The sequence below is a fragment of the Ailuropoda melanoleuca genome, chromosome 9 (genome assembly GCF_002007445.2).
Source record: "Ailuropoda melanoleuca isolate Jingjing chromosome 9, ASM200744v2, whole genome shotgun sequence".
NCBI lineage: Eukaryota > Metazoa > Chordata > Mammalia > Carnivora > Ursidae > Ailuropoda > Ailuropoda melanoleuca.
In genome coordinates, this window is record NC_048226.1 from 6,300,401 (window position 1) to 6,324,997 (window position 24,597).

General features: G+C 46.2%; 1 protein-coding gene across 1 annotated transcript in view; it reads right to left on the reverse strand.

The window, feature by feature from the left end:
• ABHD2 (abhydrolase domain containing 2, acylglycerol lipase) overlaps positions 1–24,597 on the reverse strand; it is a 98,734-nt gene that overhangs the window by 25,624 nt on the left and 48,513 nt on the right. The window contains exons 4-5 of the mRNA XM_002919557.4: positions 14,790–14,965; positions 12,404–12,571 (exon numbers count right to left, since the gene is read on the reverse strand). Coding sequence (XP_002919603.1) covers positions 12,404–12,571; positions 14,790–14,965 — 344 coding nt within the window. The remainder of the gene's footprint in view (positions 1–12,403; positions 12,572–14,789; positions 14,966–24,597) is intronic.

Genomic DNA, 24,597 nt, shown 5'->3' on the forward strand with positions numbered 1-24,597 from the left:
TAAAGCCCCTAATACATACAAGAGCTTTCTGGTAACCTTTCTTGTGAAGAGTGAACCAGAAAAGCAGCATCAAGGTTAAGTCACAGTAAGACTGAAGAGCCAGCAGTGGCCCAGTGGTTCTCAAAGTATGGTCCCTGGGCCAGCAGCATCAGGCACGCAGAGCTGTTCAAAATGCACCTTCTGGTGTCGCACCCCATCTACTGACTCAGAAACTCTAAGGGTGGGGCCTAAACAGAGGGTCAAACACAGACTGCTGGGCCCTACCTCCAGAATTTCTGACTCAGGAGGTCTGGTCTGGGTGGGCTGAGAATTTGCATTTCTAACAAGTTGGGGGAGGGCAGTGACACTGTTGCTGCTGGTCCAGGGACCACACTTTGAGAACCACTATCCTAGTTGACAAAAAAGGTGGAGGAAACCGATTTTCCGTTTCGTCTTTTAAAAGGACAGTTGTTCAAAAAGTTGCTTCCTGTCATTCAGATTTAAACAAATGCAAATTCAAAATAGGAATCATTTTCCACTGCCCTTGCTCGAAAAGGTCGACTACGCCCCACACTGGATCTGAGGGGTGTGGGTAACAGGACCCCCAGCCGGCCCACTGATGTGGGAGTGTACTCTGGCCCAGCCTCCAGAAGGCAACATGGTAGCATCTATTAGTCCCGGTCCAAGCCCAAATCTCTGACCCAACAATTCCGCCTCTGGAGGCTTTACGCTGCAGGTGTGCAAAGAGGTATGTATGTATGTGCAAAGATACGTGAGTGAGAATGTTGACGGCATCACTGCTGGTCGCAGCCAGGGAGTGGAAAGTCAGCAGAAGCCCAGTGAAGTCGCTATGAAAAGGAACGAAGTTGAGTCCAACCCGAGGACAGGAAGTGACTTTGACCACCTCATGGACCAGGGAGGGAGATGGCACGATCTCCAGTGTGTGCTTGGGCTTTAAAGGGCTTATACGCACACACCTCTCTGATTGAGTAGTCACTGGAAAACCACAGCAGACAGTGACTTTCTGGAGAGGAGTTTCGGGGATTGAGGGTGGGAGGGAGACACAGTTTGACTCACAGGCTTTTGCCCTGCCGGAATGGTTTTATTACATACATACACTAGTTTTGCAGAAAAATTCAGCTAGTAAAAAAACCAGTGAAAATAAAGAATAAAAAAAAATATGTTTCAATCCCTTTAGACCAGTTTCTGCTAGGTTCCAGATGAACTTCTCACGCTGGAGCCAAGGTTTGTGGGGCTTGTGATGGGGACATTATTTGCTCGCATGAGAAATGGTATCAAGGGACTTATTTTATTTTTATTTATTTTTAACGATTTTATTTATTTGACAGAGAGAGAGGCAGCAAGAGAGGGAACACAAGCAGGGGGAGTGGGAGAGGGAGAAGCAGGCTTCCCGCTGAGCAGGGAGCCTGATGCGGGGCTTGATCCCAGAACGTTGGGATCATGACCTGAGCCGAAGGCAGACGCTTAACCACTGAGTCACCCAGGCGCCCCAAGGGACTTATTCTAAATTGTTACTAAAATCTTTACTTTTCCACCATTTCCTTGGGGTTCTGCCTAATTTCATTCACCCCTTAATTATTTACAACTCTATATTTTGTTCTAACATGGAAGGAACCTCTTCTAGGTGATGTGCTCCGTACGACAAAGATATTCTCAGTCTTGTTCCCCACTGTATCTGTGGGGCCAGGTGCTGGGTGGCCACTGGGTCAGTAGTACCTAAATGAACGGATGAAAGCCTGGGTGCACTGTGTCCCAGGCCCTGTCCTAGGAACGTAAACACAGAGGAGCAAGCAGATCCGAAGGGATGAAATGACTTGCCCGACCTCACACAGTGAGCCGAGAGAGGAGCACTGGACTTTGGACCCACATCCAACCCCAAACCCAAGTCCTTTGCCTCATAGCACAAACCAACACAAGTAATGGTACCGTAGGGATTTATTTTTTTGTTATTAAAAGACTTTGCTTTCTCATCATCTGATTCCTTTTAGACCTGTCTTTTCTTACAAATTGTATTTTTTAAAGATTTTAAAAAAAAGTTTTAGTTATTTATACAATCTCTACACCCAACATGGGGCTCAAACTCCAGACCCTGAGATCAAGAGTCACGTGCTCCCCTGAATGAGCCAGCCAGGCGCTCCTGGCCCGGTCTATCTTTACTCAGGTTTGAGACTAATTATTTGAGACCTAGAGCAGATGTTCAGATGTCACTGGGGCAGTTACAAAACTCAGATTTGCTACACTACCGAGAAGCAATTACAGCTAATCATGTAGGCACCTGGGGAGCTTCAATTTAATTAAATCCAAATACACCTGATCTGGATAAAGGGCCAGCCGTGCCTCACGCTGGACAAGCTGCTGGGTGTTGTGGGAAGAGCTGCCATCTCTCCCAGGCAAGGGCACAGTGTCCACGCAGCTCTGGGATCCGCCTTCTGCGAGGCGCTGGGTCCTCCTGGGATTTCCACCTGATGAGTTTACCAAACACCCTCAGTGGCCGGAGCCGCTTCCTGGACTATTCTACAAAAAGCTACCACGATCTGTTTTCCATAAGAGAAGGATTTTAATGAGGCTCTGTGTATTTAATCCTTAACGGGATTAGCACCGGTAACAAGATTTGGGTATCTAATCTTGCTGCAGCTTTTAAAGGCAAGACGAAACCTGAGACGCTAACCTGGCTTTGGAGAGATGAGGACCACAGGGCCATCTTGGAAGGGCAACCTGCTGAGAACAGGAAAGACCTTTCCTTCGGCCTCACACCCCTCAGGAATAATAAGGCTAAGGCTACCTGAAAGCCACTTTCATGAAAGCCTTTTCCCAGTGGCGCTAACATAACTAAGTCGGCTCGAATATGGGGATGCGGGCTCCGTGCTCCTTGTGGATGGAGACTCTGAGTCATCTCTATGTTCCCCATGCCAGGCCCGGCCGGGAACACAGTGGGTGTGCCACACGTTAGCCGTGTAAGAAGGAGGTGTGAATCATGCGGCACGAGGGTACACGACACCGGCCAGCGTGACGGTGGTGTCTGCACTGGGGACAGGAAAGAAGTAGCTCAGTATCTTTCCCACGAAGTGTAATCCAAGAAAATGATCTGGACAGGCTAACAACATGGCTCCCGGTGGGCGTCTGGGGGCCAGCAGCCCCTGTCGTTTCTCGGAGCTGTGAAAGCCACTGCACAGCTGAGGCCCTCAAGAGGAAAACAGCGGCAGGAATAAAGCGAGAGCCCTCTTCGTGCAGCAGGTGAGCGGGTCTCGTCCTTATCTCCGAACCGGGTTTTCACAAATGAGCGTTTTTAGCTTCATTTACGCAGGTACAGAATACCTAACCTGCCCTCTTCGGGCTGGAAGTTAAGTATCCGGACCTGATCCTGGAAGCAGAACCTTTCCCTGCTTCTCCACAGTTCTACTCTGGCCATTTAACTGCCCCCCTCACATTCCCTACCGCTGGCCCCTTGGCATCATCTCAACGCGCAGCGACTCCCAGCATATGATCTCGCCAGATGGTTTACCAAGATGCTTGAGCTTCTGCAAATTCACCACCTTCACTGTCAAGTTCTCTCTCTCTTCACCCATCTCCTCCTTCCTCCTATCTTCCCACCATGTCCTTCTGCCATCATAACACTCAACTGTTGCAGAGGCCACGCGACTCGTGATTGTCAATCTGGCATCACGAATATGACTCAAAATTGAGTCCACAACAATTCAAATGGTAGATACGAGAAGCTTATCGAAACATCTATGTTCATGATCTAATAAAAGATCTTCAGATGGATTGAGCAGTATAAAAACAAAATAGAAGTTCCTTAAAAAATCACCGTTTGCACCTCCTTATGGCAAGATGTCTTGGATCGTGGGTGATCTCCACAGCATGCTAAGCAGGGTGGCCATACCTCCTAGCTTGCCTGGGAGAGTCCCGGAGTTTGTCTGTCATTCTGATGCAGACATTAGTAAGGTCCTCTTTCACTCTCAGAAGTAACGCAGTTGGGATGCTAAATTATGGGGTCACCCCAGGTCCAGGACCTCCCTCCCTTCTAAGACTGAAATGCTGCCTTCGTTTTTTTTTTTTTTTTAAAGATTATATTTATTTATTTGACAGAGAGAGAGAGACAGCCAGTGAGAGAGGGAACACAAGCGGTGGGGGGGGGGAGAGGAAGAAGCAGGCTCCCAGCGAAGGAGCCTGATGTGGGGCTCGATCCCAGAACTCTGGGATCACACCCTGAGCCAAAGGCAGATACTCAATGACTGAGCCACCCAGGTGCCCCTGAAATGCTGCCTTCAAAGCGAGGCAAAGTTTTCTGGCCTTCCCCTGTGCTTCCAAAAGATAGTTTACAAAACAAAAATTTCCAGTATTAAACTCAGTGGGACATTGCAGAACTCCTCCAAGCAACAGAAGACAGTGGTGGGATTTCAGACACTTCTTCTCAGCTTGATNTTCTGGCCTTCCCCTGTGCTTCCAAAAGATAGTTTACAAAACAAAAATTTCCAGTATTAAACTCAGTGGGACGTTGCAGAACTCCTCCTCCAAGCAACAGAAGACAGTGGTGGGATTTCAGACACTTCTTCTCAGCTTGACGTCTGAGGCCAGAAATTCAAGTGTTTAGACATAAGGGAAGGGCCCAGTCCTGTGTATAAACACCCAGGGAAGGCAATTTAAATCTTTTGAGACCATGTTCAATGTCACAATGCCCCAGCTCGGTGTTTGGTCAGAGATGGGTATTAAGTTCTCGGGAGGCTTGTGATCCTAAGGATTTGGTCACCTTGTGGGGGNGGGAGAGGAAGAAGCAGGCTCCCAGCGGAGGAGCCTGATGTGGGGCTCGATCCCAGGACTCTGGGATCACACCCTGAGCCAAAGGCAGATACTTAATGACTGAGCCACCCAGGTGCCCCTGAAATGCTGCCTTCAAAGCGAGGCAAAGTTTTCTGGCCTTCCCCTGTGCTTCCAAAAGATAGTTTACAAAACAAAAATTTCCAGTATTAAACTCAGTGGGACATTGCAGAACTCCTCCAAGCAACAGAAGACAGTGGTGGGATTTCAGACACTTCTTCTCAGCTTGACGTCAGGCCAGAAATTCAAGTGTTTAGACATAAGGGAAGGGCCCAGTCCTGTGTATAAACACCCAGGGAAGGCAATTTAAATCTTTTGAGACCATGTTCAATGTCACAATGCCCCAGCTCGGTGTTTGGTCAGAGATGGGTATTAAGTTCTCGGGAGGCTTGTGATCCTAAGGATTTGGTCACCTTGTGGGGGCCAATGTCAGGCTGTTTGAATTTCTTTCACCTGATACAGAAGTGATTTTCTCCCTTATCCTCAAGATCAGACTCATGGTCTCTTTGTCACTTGGCTCAACTTCAGGAGCCATCTTGGAAATGGAGGTCAGAATGACCACAGCTGGACGATGCTGGTTTTTAGTTCTTTCCCGGCTGGCAGACTGGACACAGCTGTACTCTGCCCTGAACGTGAGTCCTGGACAACTGGGATAAGGCATTTAGCCAAAGACAGAAAGAGGAAACAAAATGTTTCCTTAATTCACTGGTCTCCTGCATCACCACTGACAGAAATCCTTGCATTCCGAACAGTGCCTGGGTTAGAAAATCAATTCAGTCAATAAAGAGTCAGCCAACATGTCCATTGCTATAGTGTTTCAACTAAAGATTAGGCTCTTTAGAATAAATACACTTCAAAAAAATCTTCAAGACTTCTATGTCTATCATTTTTAAGTGTTACTTGTTGATCTCGTCCACATGATACGGTTGTGTACTTACTTGGTCTGATCCGGTACAGTTTCCAAGCTCAATAAGAAATCTAAAAGACTGATAAAGTTCACTCTTGTGGGTTCCACTCTTGTCATCCTAATGGTTTCACATTTTATTTATGGTCAGATCTGCTAATGTCATTTCATTTAATCCAACTTAGTTTGTCACAAAAGAAATATTCAATATTTTCTAGCTTAAAAAAATCTATGAACTCTAGGGGCGCCTGGGTCAGCCGGTGAAGCGTCCAACTCTTGATTTTGGCTCAGGTCATGATCTCAGGGTCATGAGATCGAACCCTGCATCAAGCTCCGTGCTGGGTGTGGAGCCTGCTTAAGATTCTCTCTCTCTCCCTTTCCTTCTTCTGCACCTTCCCCCTGCTCTCTCTCTTAAAAAAAACTAATAATTTAAAAAAATAAATATATATATGAACTATATGCAGCAAGTGGTGAGGAATTTTTTTTAAGAATGAAACTAATTTTTAGAAGGCTAAAATACAGTGAAAAGAGCATATGATACAATAAAAACAACTTGCCCATAGTGACCATGAGAGCTGGCTGTGCACCCAGCACCCAGTAGCGTTGAGCTGGAGGTGGGTGACCCCAGCCCCGGGGCCCAGCGCCCTGGGCAAGGCCACTGTGCCAGTTCTCAAGGCTGTGCAGTCAGAAAGCACGAACTGCATCCTTTGAGGTCATCGCCGGGGCCTGTCTCTTTACAGAGTCATAACTTAACAGCAGCACGCTCAAGACCGAAAGAATTCTCCGCTCAGCAAGCACAGCTTCTCAACGGGTCCTTGCACAAGTTCACAGTGGTCAGCTGCATGAGGCTGAGGCAGAGGCGAGAGCATTTGACTGCTGAAGTCAACGTCCGCCTTTTCTCCTCTAAGTTGGTTCTCAGAAAACACAGAGCGGAAAGCAGAAAAAGTCATTGCTATTTACTGGTATTTGCTGGACTCCGTGCCACACAATTTATATTAATGCTAACTTTCTCGACAACCTGTGTGAACTAGGCGTTCAAAGCCCCATCTGTTGGACTCTGAAACACAGGCTCTTTCCTTACGCGGGCATTTCCTGAGCATCTCCCTTCAAGTGATATACCACCTGCAGGAGACGAATGCAAAAAAATCACATAAAAATTGAAAACTGCAATCTGGTCCCTATTCTTAAAAAAGACAACGTGTGGTCAACGTTCTTTTTAGACAGACCTAGCCAAGAAGCTCCGACTGCTTCTCCCGTGCTCCTCGCCTCCCCATCCCATGGCGAGCAGCTCCTCAGCAGCCTGGGAGCTTCGAGGTGGCAGGCACTCCTCTTGCTGCCTACGTTCTCCTCCCAGCGGCTGGCCCCATGAATGTCTCTCGGAAGCCGGATGAACAAAAGAGCGGAGCCCGAACCCACCAGGCCCATTGCTGTGGCCCTGAGAAGCTCCTGGATGTGCTTTTGCCTTAACCTAAAATGTGTCTGAGCAGGAACTCTCCCCTCGCTCCTGAGAGGTACCAGCAGGATGCGGACTCTCACAGGGAGAGCCGATACAGCCCCTTGTTCAGAAGCACGGGCTTCAGGACTAGACTGTCTGGGTGGGAAACCTGGGCCAGCTGCACCAGCTCTGTGATCGGGAGCAAGTTACGCAACCTCGCTGGGCCTCGGGTGCCTCGTCTGTAGAAGGGGGATGGCTCATTTAGTGCGTCCTATCAAGTACTCAGAACAGGGCCCGCCGCACAACAAACGCCAGGTAAGTGATAGCTATTCAGATAAACAGCAATGACCACTGCCACTGACGTGGGGGAAAAGTCTTTTGAAATGCTCAGCGGCCTCCCTGCTCCTGTCTAGTCCTCGTGAACTACACCCGGCATAGGAAACGTGCACCCCAGAGCCGGTGCCGACTGGAGTTGAGAACCGCACAGTCTGAAGGCTGGTTCTGCCACTTATGAGTGGTGGGCCCCGGGGAAGCCTGTGGAGTGGGGACGCTAGCACCGACCTCCGGCTGTCAGCGGGGATTAGGCTCAGCGTGCCCTGGCCTTCGCTGGTCAGTGTGAGCTACACGGGAACTGCTGTCATGCAGGATTTTCCTTAATGACTTCATCCTTCAAAGGCAGCATGAAGGACTCTAAGTCACGAGAACGCGTAAGTATACATTTAGGAAATTCTTCTGTTTGCGAGAGTTCTGTTTTTAACAATCTCTAATCACAGCAGCAGAGATGTCCAATGGCAAGGGACTGGTGCTGATGTGTTCTGGAACAATCAGTCTGATAAGTGGGGAAAGGTCCTCTAGGACGTTCTTGGAGAGATCTGAGGGGGGTGTGTAATAGGAAAAGAAGAATGGAAGGCTTCTTGTTAACACCCTCTTTAGTTTTCCTCTGGTCAAGGTCAGTCTCCAGTGGCCATAAAGGCGTGTTTGCAGTGACTCAATGGCCCACCATCTGCTCGAGAGCAGTGCGGCTTGCACAAGGGAAGGCTCTCGTGACCATCAGGGGCATGGGTTTGAGACGTGATTTGTCAAGATCACCTTACAGATAGTGTTTCATCGCCCTCAGCTCGGTCACCAGTCAGCACCGACGCAGCGAGCACGTTCTAGGGGCCGAGCAGCATTCTGGGCACGGGGAGCCACACCAGGGAGCACAGGGGATTAGAGAATGATTGGGGAGTGAGGGCAGGGGACAAGGACTCTCTGGGAAGGTGACATGTTAGTTGAGACCCGAAGAACAATAAAAAGCTAAGTTAGAACTAGAGAAGAGCTCTCCAGACAGACCTGGGGCAGACCTGTGATCAATCAGCAGCCCTTAGGCCAGTGCCTGGTGTCGGCTGACACTCTGCATGTCCTGGGAACCAGAGCTCCCTTAATGTCACAACCAGTCCTCCCCCACAGATGAGGCTGACATGGTTGGGGGTCTAAGGAAAGTGAAGGGAAGGAGATTTAAAAGAGGCTTAAGATGGCTCTGCTTTCTTTTACCTTTTCCACTGAAAAGTAGGGAAGAAAGAGGGAGAGACAGTAATACTAAAATAATAATAATAATAAAATAAATAAATAAAAGAGGCTTAAGAAACCTATTGTCCAACTGCAATGTATGGAACTGATTTGTCCAACTGCAATGTATGGAACTGCAATGTATGGAACTGTATGGAAATGAATCAAGTACAAAGAAAGAAGTCAGGTGGGGAAGCTGAACTGTTATTAAGGAGTGCTGGTGTCTTAGGTATGACGGTGGCCTTGTGCTTATGTTATTTTATAAGCTGAACCTTGTCCTCCCCAATTCATATGTTGAAGTCCTTGCCCCTGCTGCCTCAGAATATGACTGTATTTGGAGAAAGGGCCTTTATTTATCATTTATTTAAGATTTTATTTATTTTTTTAAGAGAGAGCGGGAGAGAGCACAAGCAGGGGGAGCAGCAGAGGGAGAAGCAGGCTCCCCGCTGAGCAGGGAGCCCAATGTGGGGCTCGATCCCAGGACCCCGAGATCATGACCTGAGACGAAGGCAGATGCTTCACCGACTGAGCCACCCGGGCACCTCGAAAAAGGGCCTTTAGAGAAATAATTAAGGTAAAACAGGGTCATTAGGGTTGAGCCCTAATCCAACCTGACTGGTGTCTTTATAAGAAGTGGAAAGACCAGGAGACAGATGGAGGGAAAAGTACACACATCGATGCACAAGACAAGGAGAAGAAGGTCACCTACAAGCCTGGGAGAGAAGCTCAGGAGAAACCAAGCCTGCCCACACCTTGAACTTGAACTGCCGGCCTCCGGAACTGCGAGAAGATAAATGTCTGTAGTTTAGGCCACCCAGATGGTGGTATTTTGTGAGGGCAGTGCTAGCAAACTAAAACAGTTTACAAAGAGCCTGTGTAGCTTAGCATCATACACTAAAATAATCACAGATGGAAGGAAGGGCTCTCCGGGACAAGCTCCCAAAATAATCTTCGAAAGGGAAGGAAAGGGCAGGAAGGGGGTTGTGGATGAAACGGGATTGGCCCTAAATTGAGTAACTGTTGAGGCTGAATGGTACGCACACAGAGGCTCATTTTACTACTCTCTCTACTTTTGTATATTTTGCACATTTCTCCAACAGAAAGGTTTTTTAAAAACTAAAGAGGAAACATATCTTCTAGGTCATCTGCCTTTCTGGAAAACTACTGGAGTACAACAAACTACAGGAATTTACTTCTAAAATTCTGAAGAAACAAACTGTAGCAACAACAAATGAACAGAAATGGTTAACTGACTTTGAAAACCTTGGGGGGCAGAGCTCTGCCTGGATGGGCTGACTTCGCCCCGTGGATTCTCATTGTTGGGATCCACACCGCGCTCTTACGAGGCAGCTGTGCATGCCATCTTCCCCCAGAGCCCGCTCCCTTCTGTTTATGAGCTCCAACCCGTGGGATCTGAGGACCCTGTTCAAAGGCTGCTCCTGGAAGAATCCTTCCTTCCGCAACACCACTGCTTGGCTACGGAGGCAGGCTGGTTTCTCTCTGCTGCTGCCTCACCCATCACCCTGTGGCATGACGATTTACTGATGGAACGTATCTTGTTTATCTGGGCTGCAGAGAGCACGGCTAATCCCTCACTTGCATGAACAGATCTTCAAGTCTTTGAATAAGAATGAACTGAACACTTAATGAACGGCTACTATGTTAGGCACTCAGCTGCCTCCTAAGTCCTTAGTAACCCATGTTTCATTGTACAACTGGAACCCCCATTTGGGGCTACTGAAGAATCTGGAACGGGGGGGACCGTCTCTGTGACCACATGCCACACTGAGCCTACTCCTCTGCTCCGTCAGCCAATGCCCCCGGCTTGTGTGCGAATGTCTCCCAATCTAGTGTCCCTTCCCCACGGCCCCAAGCACGGCGCTCCTGGGGGGCAGGGGAACTGGCCCTCCCACACCCAGTGCTTTCACTGGCTCTGAGATGATCCTGGACCCCGGAGCAGCCAGACCAAGGCTCTTCTCTTAGCTCTCCTGCTTATGTATTGCCCCAACTACTTAACTTCACTGCGCCTCTGTGCGCTGTTTCATCACAATTTCACTAAGTGTCCCACTGGTTGCTGTGTAGATTCAAGGGATTACATCTGTGTGAGACATCAGCACTGGGTCGGGACACGTTAAGTGCCCTTGCTGGCATTTCTTGTCTTGTTTTTGGCAGACCGTGCGGTTAGATAGCACTCTCGAGTCTGTCTCTGTCTGGGGTCCTGAGTGAGGCCAAGCCATGCCTCGCCACCTTCAACTCGTGCAGACGGATTTTTATATCCAAGCACAGGACCTTATAATCATTCCCTGCTGTTTTCATTTTTGTAAGATTCTGCCTTTTGGATCCAGCCCTGTCTCCCACATGCTCACTATTCTCCTATATCTGAGTTATCTGTAAATCTGGATCTTCACCTATATCTTCAGGCCACCGACCAAGCTGTTGAACAGAAGAGTCTGTAACATGGTGTCTTTAGTCGTGGGAGTGAATGCAGAGAAGCAGCAGGGCACGGGGCAGCCAGGCTGGCACAAAGCAGGTGTCCCCGCTCACGCTTCCCTACCCGCGCCCTACGCATCGCCAGTAGCAGCACAAACCAGAACAACCTTGCTGGAGGACAATCTGACAGTATACAAATAGGCATACAAAACGTCGACTCTGAAATTTTCTAGTCCTGGAAATTCAGCCCCAAGTAGTCATTAAAGAGAAAAACAAATTCTGTGCAAAAGATATTTATACCATCATTATTTAAAATGCTGAAAAACTCTAAATAAGCTAAATGGACTACAAAGAGGAATGGTTAGATAAACAATAACGGAGTAATAACAGCAACGTGGCTCTTAAGAAGATTAAACGTAATGACTACGCACCTTTATCTTAGTGAATGTAAGATTATTTAAATTAAGTCACCACAGATATACACACTGTGACCGCACCTAAATAAAAACAAGGTATACACAGATGAAAGAATGGGAAGATAAACAAATAGAAAATTATAGTTATGGTGAGATCACAGATGCAATTTTCAGTTGTTTCCCATTAAAACGCGTAATAATTTATTTGGTTATAAACAATCCCAGTGTTTGTGCGTATTCAAACACATATTTTATGTGTTTATTATTTATGTGAGCATCTATAATATGAAGGGAGATTTAAATAAGATCAAGAGCGGGCAGTCTGGAAGACAGAGCCTTAGCTAACACAGGACTTCAATTAAAGGCAAGCATTTGCCTCAATATAAGATCCAGTTCCTCTCTTCAAGGAACTTGGAATCCAATGAGTTGTTGATGTGCCAGATTCCCTTCCCACAGACATGCATGTGCCTCACTCCAACCCTTTCCCGCCAGTCACAAGGGTCCTGAGGGATGGGCGTCAGGATGGCACAGGAGTGCAGGGCATGGGCTATGGGGCTCCTGGCCCTGCTCTGACACCTACCTACCAGCAGGGGGCCTCGGGGAAGCCCTGCTCCTGCGACTTCCACTGCCTGTCTCTAGGAGAGGGATGAGCTGGGGGTGGCTCGGGTGCCCATGTGATGCATGGCATCATAAGTGCCCAGTCCACACTGGCTGCTGGTATAACCACGTGTCCCACTGCCTCTCCAGACGGGCATCAATTCTGAACTCAGAAAGGTACAGCACGACAGAAGTAGCAGCACACTTGCAGCGAGAACAATAAGGGGGATCCCACTTGGCCGCGCCGGGACTTACCGTAGGTGAACATGCGCGGTGAGGTCAGCTCTATGTTGGGCAAGGCGCCCAGGTGGTTGAGCACGGCGCACCGATAGCCATTTTTCTGGGCATAGTCGACAAAGGTGCGGATGTACTGCTTCTCGCTGTGATTGGCAATTCCAGGGCAGATGACCATGGTCACGTCATCTACAGGGTGAAGAAAGAGATCCCGACATATCCCATGAATAGTGATGATAAATGGCCACGATTACACATCACTGGCTTAGAAAACAGTAGAAGGGAACCTGACATACATCTTTTCACTCAGTTCTCTGGGAAGAATCGTCTTCCCTTCTAGCTGGAGTTGTCCCGATCAGTGATTCTCAAACTATTTATGGTGAAGAGTCAGTTGTTAAAATTCCTGATCATGGACAGCTCATTTTGAAAAATGTGATAAAAATTAATTACTAGAAAGATGAAATGAAAACAATTCAAATCTCAATTTTTTATTAGATTTAGCAGATATAAAATTACTCTGCCATACTTCCGTACAAGTTTCCAAAACTGAGTCTTAATTTCTGTATGAATGATGGGACGAATGAATAGAAAAATACAAGGTAGTGTTTGCACAGACTTCTTTGATCGAGGAATTTTACTTCCAGGTATTTGCCTACAGATACACCTGTACAAACACAGAACAAGATACGTACAGCAGAGGTGATAATGGCTAAAGAATGAACACAAGCTAAATGCCCAGAATCAGACGTCTGGTTAAATAAATTATTGCACAGCCAAGTAATGAAATGTTATGTAGCCCTTAAACATAATGAGAGACATCTTTACATGTACTGATTGAGTGAGCTCTCCAATGTGTATTAAGTGGAAAAAAAAATGCAAAGTGCATAAAAGGTTATGATATGCTGCCGTTTGCATGGAGGGAAAAAAGATATCTATGTTTAGAAACATATCCCCTAGCTCTGGAATCATACATGAGAAACCTAACGGTTGGTACCCCTGGGGAGGAGCGGGGGTGGGGAGTAGGAGTGGAAGAGAGACTTCTACTTTCTCCGTATAGCTTAAAGGTACCTTTTGCATTTTCTATCACGACCATGAATTCCCTGCTGAGGGAGTGGCGGGTACTCTGAAGGACAAGGCAGGAAGGTGTGCTGGATTTACTGGGAAGGGAACACTAGTGAAGGGAGGCAGGGGCTGTCCCTCTGAGGAGGTGACATCTGAGTTGAGACCTGAATGACGAGGAGGAGGCAGCCGTGGAGGGTCTGGGGATGAGTGTTCTGGACAAAGGAAACATCAGCTAAACCCTCACTAGCTCGTCAGCAGGGCTGGTTACTGCAAAGAACTGAAAGGTACAACAGGTTTTCTGGAATTTCCTCCCAAGTAGTTACCGAGCTCCTGTAAAAACCAAGGTGCCTTGGGCGCCTGGGTGGCTCAGTCTGTTGGGTGTCTGACTCTTGATTTCAGCTCAGGTCATGATCTCAGGGTTGTGAGATCGAGCCCCGCATTGGGCCCCACGCTCAGTGGGGAGGCTGCTTGGGATTTTCTCTCTTCTGCCCCCCCCATTTGTGCATGTTTGCTCTCTCTCTTTCTCTGAATAAATAGATAAAATCTTCTAAAAAACCCCACAGAAACCCCCAAACCTAGGTTTGCATACTACAAAACTGAAAAGACATAACCTCCTCTGCTAGGAGCAGCAGTCATCCTAACCACCACCCCAACTCCACTCGCTCGTGAGTCCTCCCTGCGAAGCTCTCTATAACGGCTGCTCACTATGGGGGCTGAACAGAGCAACGCCGAATTCCAGCAGCGACAGCAGTCGGAGTGCTTTCTGACAGACAGGTATCCCAGACCCCTGCATAACCGGACCCGAATGTGTCTTTTTGCCCACGACAACCTATGCAGAGAGTGCCAGAGAGCCTCTGCAATCTGCTATTACCCAACAAACAAGACCAGCTTATCCTGCATCTCTGAGTTTCAGCTTCTTCATCGGTACAGTGGGGATAATAAGGCACTGACCTCTTGGGGTTGCTCTAAGGCTTAACTGAGTTAACAGTGTCCACAAAGCACTTAGCAGAGTCTGGCTTCTATTGCTGTCATCAAACCTGAGGCCTGGTCCTGAGGGGCCTGGGCTCCCCGTGCTCCCTCAGCCCCTTACACTGAGCTTCTGTATTTCACGAGAGGACTGACAACTGCGTCCAGCAATGCTGTCTGAGGGGCCCAACCTGATGACTGGCAAGCACGTGATAGCGCAAATCCTTGCGGGCTGCCCCTGAGGGAGGTACCGCAGCGGGGTCCTCCCAGCCCCCGGGTGTGATGCTGAGTGGGTGGCACGAGTGTGGACACCGTGCTCCCTCACTGCCCAGTGTTCCCTTTCCTGTCGTGGCCCCATCGTAGACCTACACTAGCTCACCTCCAACACAGTGCTCTGCCAAGGGCTCGAAGAGGTCAAAGGTCGAAGTGGCTCCGTCGGACATGGTGATGAACTTGCGGTGCCCGTAGGGGTGTGGCGACCTCACTCTTCCCATCTTTCCATACAAGGCTGTTTGGATGTGTCCACTTTTCCCCCAGATCAACGGTGGAATGTATCTAAGAAAGCAGGAGAGGAGAGGTCAATTTCCGCCACACTCCCTCAACGACGCGTGGAAAAATTTTTGTGCAAATGTCTTTCAACCTATTTAAGTTCTTTTCCTGACAAGTTCTGTATACTAAGCGTAAATGTAGGATTTTCTTTGCCTTACATCCATGACATGATTGACCTCCTTCCCCCATTTACTAATACATCCTGTATCAGATTAGCTTTAGAAATCACTGGGACATGCTTATACAGACGGGATTTCAAATTTACAGTATTAAGTAATTCAATATGAGTTATTTCTGTAATGTAGATGAAAAAGAAAGCAACTAATACATCTTGAACACATGCTACGTGACAGAGTCAGCCTCATTATCAAATGAGCTAATGTATATAAAATAGCTAGCACACTGCCTACACTCACTAAATGCTCACTTCTGTGCCTTCCCCGAACAAGACCGGCCCCAGCTACAGTGGTTCCCCTGTTAACCAAACTTGCTGCTCACAAGCGCCTGGTGCAGGTGTTGTGGGGTGCACTGTATGCTCTGGAGAACGTTCTGGAAAGTGTAAGTATTTGTTGGCTTAAATGAAGGATAAAGGCTTGTTAGCTAAAGCAAGTCATGACGCCACCCTAACAACCGTCCTTTGTGAAAACGTGGAGTGACTCTGGTCCCTGGGAGTAAATGCAAAAATCCCCAACTAGTTAATTACTGGGAAAACAAGGTACTCTGTTACAACTAAGAAATGATTATAGTTCACAACCACAGTGTGGGATGATCCCACTTCCTGAAACTGCCACTGGTTTCTCTTGCTCAGCTTTGAGCCCAGGCCTGGTGGTTGGCCAGGATTTGTGTTCTATGTAAACTAGAGTCATAGAACATAAAATATGGCAATGACATCCATCCTTCATCTCTGTATTATATCATGGTGGTGAGGATTTTTTTTAAAGATGTATTTATTTTGAGAGAGAGAGAGTGAGTAGGGGTAGGGGGAGAGGGAGACAAGCGGACTCCCTGCCGAGTGGGGAGCCTGACGTGGGGCTCAATCCCAGGACCCTGAGATCATGACCTGAGCCGAAACCAAGAGTCAGAGGCTTAAGTGACTGAGCTGCCCAGGTGCCCTGGGGTGAGCATTTTCTTAAGGGTTTACCCTAACCTATTTCCCAACTCATGCCTATCATTTCTATCATACCAGTTGATCCTAAAAACTGTCTTTAAATTAAACCAGATTTACTTTTTTTTTTTTAACTAATTCAATAAATCTCCACAAATTTAAGAGAAGTGAAGCTATCACCTTAAGCAAGCCAGTTCCCAGACAAACTTCCTCTGTGTGGGTGGGGTGGAGAAGAAAGATTATTTTAAGACCTGAGGACATGAAGCCATTTGCAAGCATGACACCACAGGTGCAAATCTTAGTGCCGAGGCCACGGCATTTGGGAAGCAGACAGGAGCGTTTATAAGAGATGAGTGGATTATGACAGCAAAAAGAGTAAGCCTATAAAAATAACATCAACTGGACAACTCAGTATTACACAAGATTTAGATACAGCATTTATAAAGGGTTTCAGACAATAAAGCATGCATAGGGGAAGAAAAGTGATCCAAGAGACCAGATTCCTGGTTGCTCCCCGAGGAAAATTCAGAGATAATTTTGTTTATAATATAAATTTAAAATAGAAACGTGCTGAGAAATATGAATTAAATTTCATACAATGATCTTCTGATCTTGTTCAGAATGCAATATAATCTCAGAAAATGACAAAAGAATAAAATAAACTCTTCTCTTGGTTAGTTCCAGATTTCCCATATGATGATGACCCCTGTGGTCATCCTGATGCTGCCCCCCGCCCCTGCCCAGATTCAGGGTCATGTCACCTTTCTGAGGTGGCCTCCAGCCTCCGCCTGCCAACGGAGGGAAAACAAAACACGTGAGCCCGGCCATTGCCGTCCACTGCACGGGTCCTAACTTGGCCTAGAAGGCCTGCCATGCTCTGCCCGCTTACATCCTTCTGGGTAAGTTCTGATAAACCTGAGCCACTGGCCGTCTGCACTCCAAAAAGGCACGCCTCCTTCTGTGCTATTTTTATCCCAAGAGCCTTTGCTCAAGCTGTTGCTTCTGCCTGGAATATTCTCCTTTTCTCCTTGCACACCCAATTTTCTGCTCCCCAGCTACTACCTGTCTTTCAAGACTCCCTTCCAGCCAGGCTGCTGGGGAGCTGCCCTTTCTCTATGCCCCCCGCAAAGCACCCTGTGCATAGCTCCGTCCTGGGATCCAGGGGGCCTGATTGATTTGAGGGCTCTTTTCAAGCACATTCCTCCCCATCATATGCAGGAGCCAGGCTTGTCCATCTTTGTGTCTATCCCCAGGGCAAGCCACACACTGAGCTTGAAGGGAGGACTGCTGGATGAACAGAGAGCAGACCCACATACATCTCAGAAGGCACAGAAAAAATAATATGCACCCTAGTGATGTGAATTGGGCTGTAGCATGATTGGTGTTTGGTTACTGTCCCCTTTCCAGGCCACCCAGCACAATTCTCAGAGAAAATCCTGAGTGTGTGCGTGTGTATGTGTGCGCGTGTCCGTGTGTGTGCACATGTGTGCGTGAGAATACGTGACCACTTGGGGACTTTCTTGCTTCAGTGTGAGGTCAGTCGTGCACATTGGGTGTCTCATAATCTTTCACTTTATGACGACACCACCTACCGATAAAATGCCATTTTCAGAGAACGTCACAATAACACAACACCAGCATTTACCAAATCGAATTTTTAGACAGCATTTACTGTGGCGAAGTTTTGCTGTGTGTTTTCATTTGTTTATATAAGTTATCCACAGGTCACATGAAAAAACAAAAATGAAAAACCAGAATGGGTGTAACTAGGTATATGGTTTGGGTCAAGGAGGAAACATGGACCAAAACAATAGAATAAACATATAAGCACTTAAGAGATACTGGAAAGTGTACACGGAGGAATCTGCTTTACTCTGGGTCTGGCCCTTCAGAGAGAAGCCTGGCAGCTTCTGCCTTTACCTCCTTGGAAACCTGGAGCCATGCTCTAAGGGAGCCGGGGCTTGACTACCCAGCGAGGAGAAGCATCCCCTAGGGGGCTAGAGACACAGAACTGAGCGCTGTGTGTATTTTAAATTCTGAGCACCACCAAACTGTCTTCCAAAACAGATGGACCAATTTGCAACAGTTTTGCACGGAAGTACCTGTCTTCTTCACCCTCATCAATAATTAGCACTGTCAATCTTTCAAATTTTGGCCATCTTGATGGGCAAAAAAATGGGTATTTAACTTCAATTTGTGTTTCTTAAGATGGATCCAATCTGTGGAAAACAAGTTTCTTATTTGAATTTGCATCTTCCTGATTCATATGTTTACTGGTCATTCCTATTTCTCTTATGTAAACTGAACCCTTTGTCCATTTTCCTGTTATATTTTTTCTCTTTTTCCAATTGATTTGTAGGTACTGTTCTTATCACCTCTACACCATGTCATTTTCTATTATATGTTGCAAAGTTTTTCTCCCATTTTGTCGTATAATTTTATCTTATATAAATTCATATTTTGTAGTTATATTTGTTAGTTTTTTTTTCTTAAAAAAAGAGAAATTTTTTAAAAGTCAGCATGGGGCTTGAACTAACGACCCTGAGATCAAGAGTCATACGCTTCTCTAACTGAACCAGCCTAGTGCCCCAAATTTGTTAGGTTTTTCTACTAAAACCTTTGTGTTTTGCATTTTGTTTTAAAAAGAGCTATTCTAGCACCCAATTTTAAATATATTCTCCAGTATTTCCTTCTATTACGCCTATAGTTTTTTTAAAAAAATGTATTACCCTTAAATCTGCTTATTTTTGTAAAGGACGTAAAGATCTAATTCATTTTTTCCTGACAGTTGGCTAATTAACTTTATACTGTAAATGGTTCATCCTTTCCCCACTGATTTTTAACTGTCATCTTTAATATATACCAAGTTCCCAATTAAATATTTGGATATTTTTCTGTATTTTCTGATTCATTGATCTATTTGTCTATTCTTGTGCCAATATGACTCTGCCTTAATTAATACAGCTTTATGGACTATTTCGAGTGTGGATAGTGCAAATTTTCACTTTTCTTTCTTAAAATTTTCTTGGCAGATTTTCGGCATTTTATTTTCCAGGTGATTTACAGGATTAGCTTGTTCCATGAAAATTTTGGAATTTCTAATTGTTAACACACCAAACTTATATATTACCTTGGGGAAAATTGACATCTTTACAGTTTTTACTTGTCCCATTAAAAAACATGTCGTATCTCTCTATTACTCGGGTATTTTTGTCCTACAGTAAAATTTTATAGCTTGCTTCACGTTGCAATACTCAGTTTTTATTACACTAATTTGCATGCATTTCTACATTTTTTAAAAAAGCTATTCTTAGAGTTAGCATCTGGGCATATTTTACTCCTAGCTCCCTGAAAGCAGAGGCGATGTCTTCTGTACTAACACATATGCTAGTCTGTCCAATGTTGTGCTGTGGCCAGTGATTAATAAATGCTTGTTATAAATAAATGAATGTTACTAAGAAAGAAGCTAGACCACAACAAAATATAGAGGCCAGCATGTCCTGATCTTCTGAACCTATCTGTAAGCAATACCTGGCTATACTAACAGAATTGCCTGATGGGAATGCCCACAAGGGAAAATCAGGAACCCCCCCTCCCACCCATGTCCCTCCATATACACACACACAGTGCGTTTGGGCAGATGGAGTTCACATCAGCAAGGACAGATGATGGCTGGGCTGTTTACAAAAAAGCTGGAAAAAAAAAAAGTTGACTAATGCTTATCTCTGCCCCCAATCTGTGAGTGACCAATCCATTCTTTCCTATGGGACCCGGGTTCTTTGGTTGACATCAAACTACTTTGCAGCAGTTGGATCCAGACTTGGCTGTCATTCCCTCTGCTTCTCTCTAGCAGCCCTCTAGCACACTGGCACAGGGCTGGCACACACATGGCATCTGAGACTGGGCCCCCACCCCCACTCCCTGCACACGGGTCCCTTTCAGTGAGCCAGATACTCAGCAGCAGCTACTCCTTGGCTAAAATTTTATGTTTGTTTCACACAAGATGCTAGGGTTAAAGTAACACAATGCAACCCCAACTAACTTAAGGAGGGACTGTGCTGGGGTGCTCGCCGAATGGACAAGAGGCTGGAGGACCAGGCTTGAAGAGGGCAGGTTCTAGGAAAGAAACTGGGGCTCCTATATGAATTGCTGGACCCCCCAGGAGGCAAAGCCCCAGGAGTGGGGTGTCTCGAAGAAGGGAATTGGGGAGGCGGGGCATTACCTGCATGCAATGGGAGAGAAGGACTTCCCCAAGAGGAAACATGGGCCCCTGAAGATGAAGAATGGATGCTGGGCAGCCAGAAAGTGACAAATGCTCCCCACGAGGTTTGGGACTAGACTTGCCTTTGCTTCAAGAGGCTACTTTAGTGCCCCTAATATCCCACAGCCCTCTTCAAACCACCATGTTCCCGTCTAATTCCTCCAAAGTCTCTTCTTTCTGTCCTTGTTCCCAATGTTGGTCCCGACTCAGCGTTTCCCGTTAATTCCCAAATGTATTTACTTTGAAGCATCTGCTTCACTGTAACGATCACGGTGTCGATCAGAAGCAGGCCCCTCACTTGCTCAGGTGGTCTTTTTTCTCTCACACCCATCTTTCTGAAAGCAAACTTTATCACATACAACAGTGTGTGCTGTTTCCTTTAAAGGACAAATCTAGAAAAGTAGAGAAAAGTAGAGTTTTTATGACTCCTGGGCAATGATCTTTACTGGTCTTAAAGTAGCACACTTTGTGCGACCCATCATTTTGCCCCATTATTTCTTTGAGGTAAAATTCACAGAACGTGAAATTAACCATTTTAAAGCGCACAGTTCCCTGGCATTTGGTACATTCACAATACTGCACAATCATTGCCTCTGTCTGGTTCCAGAACATTTCTTCGCTCCCAAAAGAGACCTCCTATGTGTTAAGCAGTCACTCCTCATTCTGCCCTCCCTCCCGCCCTTGGCAACCACTCACGCGCCTCCCGCCTCTATGGAATTACATATTCTGGATATTTTACATAAATGGAATCACTGACATTTTGTCTTGTGATTTTTCACTTGGCATAAAGTTTTTGAGGTTTTTCCATGACGTAAGATGGACCAGTACTTCATCCCTTTCTATGGCTGAATAATACCTCATCGTATGCACATACTGACCACATTTTCCGTTTCCATTCATTAGCTGATGGACATTAGGTTGTTTCCACCTGTTGGCTGTTGTGAACAGTGCTGCCCTGCACATTTGTATACAAGTTTTCGTTTGAATACCTGTTTTCAGTTCGTTTGGGTTTATCTAGGAGCAGAATTTCTGGGTCATATGGTCATTCTATGTTTAACTTTTTGTGCAACCTCCAAACTTTTTTCCATAGTGGCTGCACAATTTTACGTTCCCACCAGCAATACACGAGGGTTCCAATCTTTCCACATCCTCACCAACCTTTGTTTTTGTTTTTTTTAAATTGTTATAGCCATGCTAGCAATATTGAACATCTCTACTATTTTGACTCTAGGCCATTTCCTTCCACTCTGTCTCTATTTCCATCTCTACTTTTAATATTTATCACAATTTTAAAAATGAATTTGTTGATAAATAAATACACACCATCAGTCTTGTTCACTTCACAATGGCTATTATCGGTAGAAAGGATTGAATTGGAATAAAATTGGCAACAGTCAAAACTGCATGCGGTATAATTTAGTACTGTCTAAAAATTGACAAAAGAATCCAGTCTTCAAAAAAATATTAGAATCCAGTTTTCATAAAAGCACTTAGACTTGCAAAATTTAACTTAGAGAATGGGACTTGGAAATAACAGCCATGAGAGAACTTGCTACAGCAGAAGCTATAGTCATAGCATATAATATGGACAAAAAACCGATTCCAAGCTTTGTAGAAAAATTTAAATGGAAAACAAACCTGATGAAGATAAAATTTGACTGTATCATATTTTAAAAAATCATCACGGGATCAAATTGTCTCAGTAGAATTTGTTCCAGAAAATAGCCTCTGAAGTGATTTAATGTTAGCCCAACTTTGATGAAAATATTTGTATTTTAAATGTCCTTGGGTTCAGCCCCTCCTGACTTTTCCTGATGGGAGTGCAGGTGGTTGTAACTCAGCTCACACTCTTTTCCTGCATGTTCCTCCTTCCCGGGCCAACTAAGGCAAGAGACTCAGGACCAACAAAGAAAATGATATGAGCTGGAGAGTAAGGAGTGGGTAGGAGAGAAGGTCTATAATGCAGGAGCCAGTCAGGGTCTTTGCAAGGGTGACTGGGCAGGCCACTTGCCGAGGAACTCCAGGGAGGCCACCTGAATGGTCTTGCTTTTACTCTATAAGAAGGAAATAAGAGAGCTCATGGTTTCATGGAGACAAAGGGAATGCAAGGTAAGAGTTACCATGCTCTAACGATCCCTAAGAATGAGGCAGAGGCGAAGGCCGAGGCTGTTGGAATCTCACTACAGCATAGAAACATCACCTGGAATGAAACGTGGACCTCTCTCTCCCTCATTAAGGATGTTCCCCTAAGCCCTTGAACAGAGGAAGTCAGGGGTGTTTGAGGTAGTAATTGTGGCTTGATCACCAGGAATATATTGACCTCCTTCTATGAGCATGGAGCGTGATAAATTAAACTGCTATATTATTTCTCTGTAACACTTCACAATTTTTCAAAGTTTTTTTTTTTGTCTGTGATCTCATTTGCCTTTGATTAAAGTTTGTGAAATGGCAGGTGTTGTTAGCCTCATTTTCCATGGGGACCCGGAGCCAGAGAGTTAATGGCTTGGCCCCGGTCACTATGCTAAACCAAGGGCAGAATTAAGACTTCACCTGGGTCCTTGCCCACTGTGTCCACAGTGATTACTTGGATGATAAAATAGGCACGATGAGGACAAGTAGATGTTGTCATTATAGAGGCTCCTATGACTCCATTAGTCATCCTTTGAAAATATTGGAGTTATCTAGAACCAAAGCACATGGGACTTCACCTATCTTAGTCAACAGCCAGCCTTCAGCTTTAAAAATATATCTAATAACATACGCATATTCTGTTGTCCATTTTTAAGGTCACTGCCAAGCAGGGACTTTTCAACAATATGGCAAGCCCTGGTTTCTTTTTTGTTTTTTTTAGATTTTATTTATTTATTTGAGAGAGAGTGTGTGAGCAAGGGGAAGAGCAGAGGGGGAAGGAGAGAGACAAGCAGACTCTGCACTGAGCACGGAGCCCGATGTGGGGCTTGATCCCAGGACCCCAGGATCATGACTTGAGCCGAAACCTAGAGTCGGATGCTCATCTGACTGAGCCACCCACGTGCCCCAAGGCCTGGTATTTATTCCTTTTTTTTTTTTAATTTATTTGACAGAGAGACAGCAAGAGAAGGAACATAAGCAAGGGGATTGGGAGAGGGAGAAGCAGGCTTCCCGCCAAGCAGGGAGCCCAATGTGGGGCTTGATCCCAGGACCCTGAGATCACGACCTGAGCCGATGGCAGACGCTTAACGGCTGAGCCACCCAGGCGCCCCCCTGGTATTTATTCCTGATATAGATCTGCTTATTGAGAAAAAATGAATAAGGGTTTCCAAGCCAGAAGCCGACAATAAACAGGAGAAAGGACAAACGCTCAGACCAAGATCTAGGGCTCCAGCAAGTACAAGACAACAACGGTCATGGTGAAGGAGACCGTTCAGGAGTGACCCCTTCCTCCACTGCAGTGTGGTGAGGACCCACAGCTTGGTCAAGTTAAAAGGTGAAACTATCAACTACAGTCAAATCACCCTGAACATCCCTGAGGAAGGAACACACTATCTCAGTAAGTGGGGCTCAGGTGGCTCTCCTCCAGGGCTGGGCAGGTGGCTGGGCCGGACTAAGCACAGACGGCACCGGGGGCTTGAGGTCAGGGCTGTGCTATGGAACGAAAACCACGTGTTTCAATGCAAGGACACAGCAAGATGTTCCCTTTTGCAGAGAGGTGCACAGGCCAGTGGGGACTCGTGCTTCCCTGAGGCGGTAGGCCTGCTGAGGGGCCAGCACGGACGAAGTAGCGTATGAGAGTGCGCATGCGTGCGTGCACACCCATGTTCCTCTCTCGCTCTCTCTTGGTGTACAGAGTTGAATCTGCATATGTGAAATGTCCATGTGATGCAAATGCACTATATACTAGAAAAAATACCAGGGTAATATTGTAATGTTGTAATGTAATGTTACAATACTGTAATATTGAAATGTTAAAAAAAAAAGTAGTAAGGAGTTCCTCTTTAATTTACACCCTGCCTAAATTCAAAGGCTTGGGGCAGAAGGAGGAACTCTCCACACAGAGCAATCTATCTGCAGGATTCCATGGGGCATCCACAGACACCTTGGCTATTCCTCTAGAACTTATTGTCGAGGTTTAAAAGGTCACCCAACAAAATGAGTAGCCCTCTTCTCAAGTGTTTGTGACTTTAAAATGTCAGCATTTCTTGGGGCGCCTGGGTGGCACAGCGGTTAAGCGTCTGCCTTCGGCTCAGGGCGTGATCCCGGCGTTCTGGGATCCGAGCCCCACATCAGGCTCCT